This window comes from Meriones unguiculatus, assembly GCF_030254825.1.
Source record: "Meriones unguiculatus strain TT.TT164.6M chromosome 13 unlocalized genomic scaffold, Bangor_MerUng_6.1 Chr13_unordered_Scaffold_28, whole genome shotgun sequence".
In the NCBI taxonomy this organism is placed as follows: Eukaryota; Metazoa; Chordata; class Mammalia; order Rodentia; family Muridae; genus Meriones; species Meriones unguiculatus.
In genome coordinates this window covers 2573250-2579689 of record NW_026843644.1, presented here as the reverse complement: position 1 = coordinate 2579689, position 6440 = coordinate 2573250, and the positions used below count along the sequence as shown (strand labels likewise).

The 6440-nt window shown below is 38.5% G+C and overlaps 1 protein-coding gene across 1 annotated transcript; it reads right to left on the bottom strand.

Annotated features, from left to right (window-relative positions):
• Window positions 1-470: 470 nt before the first annotated feature.
• On the bottom strand, window positions 471-6191 carry LOC132650701 (zinc finger protein 120-like; the record flags this gene model as incomplete). The annotated part of the gene is made up of 4 exons (XM_060376041.1): window positions 6168-6191; window positions 2981-3107; window positions 2708-2768; window positions 471-1347 (listed from the first exon to the last, which is right to left on the bottom strand). Coding segments are annotated over exons 1-4 (1089 nt in total), but the record flags the coding sequence as incomplete, so codon positions are not given.
• Window positions 6192-6440: the final 249 nt, after the last annotated feature.

Below are 6440 nucleotides of genomic sequence, written 5' to 3'. Positions count from 1 at the left end.
ATCCTTTCATGAAGATGAAAATTATACAAATGTGGAATAGTTTCGCCTTGTTAAAAGCACTCATAGGCTTTTTGTCCATTAGGATTTCTTTCATGAGTTTGAAATTGATTATGAAGTGCAAAAGTTTATTCACATTGATTGCAGTCAGACAGCTTCTTTCCAGTATGTGTTCTTTTATTTATTAGGAGAAGTTATGTTCAAAGGCTTTGCCACATAGTTATATTCATATGGTTTCCCTGCACAATGTTTTGTTGTCTTAGGAGATGAATATTACATGCAAAGTCTTTATCACACTAATTACCCTCACCAGGCTTCTCTCCACTGTGTGTCTTTTCTTTATTGTGGATACCACACTGCTGTTCAAAGGCTTTATCATGTTGGGTATATTCATAAGGCTTCTTTATAATATGTGTTCTTTTATGGCTTATGAGATGACTTTTTTGTGGAAAGGCTTTACTGCACTGGTTACATTCATAAGGTTTCTCTCCAGTGTGTGTTCTTTTATGTCTTAAGAGAGTACTGTTTTCTGCAAAGGCTTTTCCACACTGGTTACATTCATAAGGTTTCTCTCCAGTGTGTGTTCTTTTATGTCTTAAGAGAGTACTGTTTTCTGCAAAGGCTTTACCACACTGGTTACATTCATAAGGTTTCTCTCCAGTATGTGTTCTTTTATGGCTTATGAGATGACTTTTTTGTGGAAAGGCTTTACTGCACTGGTTACATTCATAAGGTTTCTCTCCAGTGTGTGTTCTTTTATGGATTAAGAGATGACTGTTTTGTGCAAAGGCTTTACCACACTGGTTACATTCATAAGGTTTCTCTCCAGTGTGTGTTCTTTTATGGTTTAAGAGAGTACTGTTTTTTGCAAAGGCTTTACCACACTGGTTACATTCATAAGGTTTCTCTCCAGTGTGTGTTCTTTTATGGATTAAGAGATGACTGTTTTGTGCAAAGGCTTTACCACACTGGTTACATTCATAAGGTTTCTCTCCAGTGTGTGTTCTTTTATGGCTTAAGAGAGTACTGTTTTCTGCAAAGGCTTTACCACACTGGTTACATTCATAAGGTTTCTCTCCAGTGTGTGTTCTTTTATGTCTTAAGAGAGTACTGTTTTCTGCAAAGGCTTTACCACACTGGTTACATTCATAAGGTTTCTCTCCAGTATGTGTTCTTCTATGGCTTATGAGATGACTCTTTTGTGCAAACACTTTACCACATTGATTACATTTGAAAGGCTTCTCTCCAGTGTGTGCTCTTTTATGCCTTATGAGATCAGTGGTATAGGAGAAGACTTTACCACATACAGTGGATTTAGAAGGTTTCTCTCCAGTACGACTGCTTGCATGCCTGCACAGATAATTACCACATGTGAAAGATTTACCACAATCAGTGCTTTACACTAATAAATATATTTATCTATATTAATTAATTTCATAATTTGATCTAATGGTAAAGGAGAATCAAATTTTAAAGTTTTATCATGTTATTTACATTAATGGTTTTTCCCTTCATTATGGGTATTTTTGAAGATCTCTGTGATGGTAAGAGCATTTGTTACGTGGTTCACTTTTATAGCTTCATTTTTCTATAAGAGTTTTATATATATATATATATATTATATATATATACATATATATATTATTGTAAGTATACAGACCTTTACCACAGCAATCCCATTTGCATTGTTTTTACTGTATGAATGACACTTCCTTTGCAAAGTGAGCCACGAGAAGCAGAAGAAGTTCCAAATTCTTAGTATTCATAGGTATTTTCAGCAGTATTAGTTGCTGATGAATTCTCAGTGAAGTTGCAAAACCAATTAATAGTAACCATTTATCGCATTCAGAAAATCTACTCAAAGTGGGGACTACTACAAAATTAATTGTTCTTGGAGAAAGACAGGTACACTGCTTCTTTCAATATTCCTCTGCTCATGTGCCTTACAAACATTGTGACATATGATATACCTATTTAAATTACAAGAATAATAAAGGATTCCCTCACTGAATTAACACAGTTTGTTTTTTGTTCATTATAGACATGTCATATAGGGATGAAGGTTTCTCCACAACAATATTCTTGACTCTCATAAGCTGCTCCTTACACTAAACTTTACAATATGACTGCATGAATATGAGTAACAGTGGTTGTTATTAGAAAGTTTTGGACACATACTGATCACCTATTCAATATGTATACCTCTTACAATATCTGAGTAGATAAAATGAGACTAAACAGATTGGCAGTTCAACTCAGTAGCTGTAATGTCTATATGATTTAAATGGTATTTTCTGTTACAACATTATTTTATTTTCTTCTATCTTAAGGAATGCCTTGCAAACACAAATCAGATACCTGACATTGAGGTAAATGGAATTGTGAGATTATACTTAAAGCAGTGCTGGTTTTACACTGTTGCTTTTCTTTAAAACCTCCAGGACACAGCCAGGTGTGCTGCTACGTGCCTTTAATCCATGCATTCATGGAGGCAGAAACAGGCAGATATGTGTGATTTCGAGGTCAGGCTGGTCTAACAAGCAAGTCTAAGAAAGTCACAGATACCCAGAAAAAATTCTATCTCAAAAACAGAAAATAAAAAGCAGCCAATAAACAAAAACAAACAAACAAACAAACAAAAAAACACCAAACTTCCAGGACACATTAAAATTTAAGATTTATATCTGTATCAACATGCACATAAAGTTACCTTTTATTACTTGTAGAACTTTGAAAATGTTCTTCAATATTATGGTCATCCCAATTGTAGCCTAAAATATAGTACCAGAAAATATATATTATTGGAAATAGCATGTTATTATTAAGGCAAAACTTAAATCACTATCTTCTGTGACCCTTAGAACCATGCCTGTTTTATTTACCTCATTCCTCCTCATTCTCAATTGGAATTACAGAAGAGGATCAATAACAAAGTAAGAGTTGTCTTTTTATTTTAAAAGTGAAAGAAAAATTGCAGTCTTACCTATAGCAGTGAGGTTTTCACAGGTCTCTAGCATCACAACCTTGTAGAGTTGCTTCTGGGAAGGTTCCAGCAAGGCCCACTCTTCTTGGCTGAATTTCACATGGACATCATTAAAGGTCACTGAATTCTAAAATATACCATACATTTGTAAAAAAGAAAGACTGGCAACAATATAAATTTATATTTCATTGGCAATATAATCATATAATTCTAATGCTTCTTCCATTTATGTTCTGACACAGAAGTGCTAATGTTAGACAGTTGGGTGCTGTGCATCAGGTAAAGGATGGGAGAAGAAAAAGCCTAAAGGTTAGATTGTAAAGGAAAAAAAGGCTTGCTTTGAAAACCTGTGTTAAAGGTTTTGTATTGGTTTGTAAGACATGAATATGAAGTAGCCATTAGTTGGGTTCTTGAGTGATCTATGAATCATCTTCAGTTACTTGGGTGAGTAGGTCAGGACACTTTCATGAGACAGGTGGAAGGAAAAACACAGGCATAATATTTTATCTAGCAACAAATGATATGTGGCTATCACGTGACAGTGAACAGATGGGTGGTGTCAGTCAAAAGACAACATGGCACTGGATATCATGTTTTGACCAGGGATCAGAGATATGGCATACCAGTATATGAAAATGGGGGCTCATATATTTGTGGAAGGGAAATTGTACTACAGTGAACAGATGGATAAAAATAATGTGAGTGGCAAGCAACAATAATCATAGCTGATAACATCATATTTCTGAGTTCCCAGACAAAAGAAAAGGCATAGAACACATGATTATTCTTTGATCATTGTTTTGTTTATTCTCCTTTCTAAATCATGTATAGTCTACAGTTTAAAAATAAAGATTAAAACTTTTCTATTAAAACATAAGTGTTAATGTTATCACTAAGTCATTTTAGAAGAAAACTGAATAATGAAGTTTAACTATGTCATATCTGAACTCTTTTGAATAGGATATAGCTTTTGAATAGTCATGGTAATTAATGTGGACAAAGACAGAGAGAAGAGAGCGAAATAGAAAGAGAGAGACAGAGACATACAGAGAAATTAAGAGATGAGCAGTACTAAGTACACATCAGAGAAATTTATGAACAGTTACTAACTACAAAAATTATGGACAAGCTGGGTGTATTCTATTATGCCTTAATTCCATCACTCAGGAGGCAGATGCAGGTGTATCTTATTGAATTGGATGCCAGCATGATCTATGCAAAAAGTTCCAGGACAGCTAGACCTATATAGTAAGACAGAGCCTCCCCTAAAAGTCAATCAAACAAACATAAAAGATTGAAAGAACTCAGAGGTCTTAACTGAAGCTTGTACAAGAAATTATACATCCACTCCAGTTGTGCATTCCTTTTCCAGAAATCTGCACTGCCCCAGCTTAAACTTTAACTCTAATAACATCTTACTAAAAGGGAATGCATGTTTAAACAGCTAAAAATAGAAAAATGAAAATATTAGCAATGTCAATGCTGATCATAAATAAGCAACATAAGGTAGAAGAGATGGCTCAGCAGTGAGGAGCTCTTGCTACTCTTCCAAATAAGTGGGCTCAATTGTCATTGTTTACCTGGAACCCACTACTATCAGTTCATGAGTTCTGAACACATCTTCAGACTATAGTGAAGATCAGGCACACAAGAGATGCATATTCATGCATACAATCAAAATACTCATATTCAGTAAAAATTAAAAACAGATCCCAGCTGGAAGGGCTGAACTCACACTGTGTCTGATCAGCAGGGTAGCAGAGACTGCACAGTGACCAATAGTTGGAACTGTAAGCCTCCAAACACCACTGACTGTATTTACCAGGTGAGATGAGAAAAGCAGTTGGGTTCAACCTCAGAGCACTCAGCTAATCCCTTGAAAATTTCTTGGGATGTTTTAGCAGGAATAAGGTTTTCAAGCAAATAGACCCAAGAAGCAAGCAGGAGTAACCATTCTAATATCTAATAAAACAGACTTTCACCAAAAATTAATTGAAAGAGATGAGAAAGGGGGTAATCCAAGATGGCGGTGCTGGGATGACACTGTCTGAGGAGCAGGGCAGCATTATTGGTACAGTGACTAAGAGGCTGAACTCTGGACCCCAAAACAACAGCAATTGTGTTTCCCAGGTGAGAGGAAACTCCACGGAGTGGGAATAAGTCGGGTCTACTCTCAGGTCACCCAGCAAGAACCCAGAAGAAACCCCAGGTCACACAGTCACTGGGTCACTTGACCACAAGCACACTCTTGCATGTCCTGGTCACCTTCCCAGGCTGAACTGTGCACCCCAGGGCACAAGAGACTGGGAGTCCCAGTCTTGAGAAAACCCCACAGGAAAGGAAGCAAGTAGGGCTGACCTCAGGTCAACCAGTCTATCCCTGGAAAAAGTTCCTGCAGACCTGCAGGCACAAAGCAGCCAGCCCTGAGTGGGGCTCCAACCGCCAACCCCACAACTAACTCTCCATCACAGATAGAACTGTGTGCCCCAGGGCACTAGAGGCTGGGTTTTCCTGTTGGGAGAAAACCCCACAGGGAGGGAAACAGCAGGTCCCAGCTTAGAGTACTCAGCTGACCCCCCACTACCACTAACACCACATATACGGGAATGTTCTCAGAAAAAGTTCTCAGGTTCCTGTCCAGTCACCAGCTTGGAGCCACCACTCCCAAGCAAGTGCCTACTCACTCCACATGCCCCCTCCCCAACAGTACAGACTGGGTCTTTCTGTTGAGAAAAAACCCAAAGGTGGTGGAAATATCTGGCCCTACCTCAGGACACCTAGCTCTAGAAAAGTTTCTGGTTATCCACAGGCTCCAGACTCTAGCCTCCTGCTGCAAACATGAGAGTAGTGCTCACATGCCACTGATTACCAGTTGGGTACTGGGGCAGAGAGCCCCAAACTCAGACCTCCAGAAGCCTGGGTTCCTAAGATCAACCCCCAAATACTGTTCCAAGGGACAACGAGTTTTTTCTAACTAAACTGACCAAACTACATGGCACCCAGGTTACAGCTGCAGCTCACTAAATTTATAGCAAGAAACCAAGCTGCAGGGAAGCTGTCTCCTGGACTTCTCTGGGTTAGAGGAGAGCCCCGTTTACTAACAAAGGCCACAATTACCACTCAGGTCTGTACGCCTAAGATGAGCTGTGGCAATTCCTGCAAAACACCTGCTATTCAGTGACCATACCCCAAAACCTGAGGAGGCCTCCATCGGTAAAAATCATCTTCCTACCAGGGGGATTCTTCCCACCACAGGATTCCAGGAAGCACCAGAATCTAACACCCAACATCCAAGATAGCCAAATGGGTAGAGGCAAGTGTAAAATCTCAACCAACAAACGAGAGAGCAATATGGCATCTCCAGAACTCAGTTTAGACAGGGGCAAGTAGCCCTGGACACACCAACGTAAATGAAATTCAAAAAGATGACTTTGCATCTATGCTTAAGAAGAGGATAATA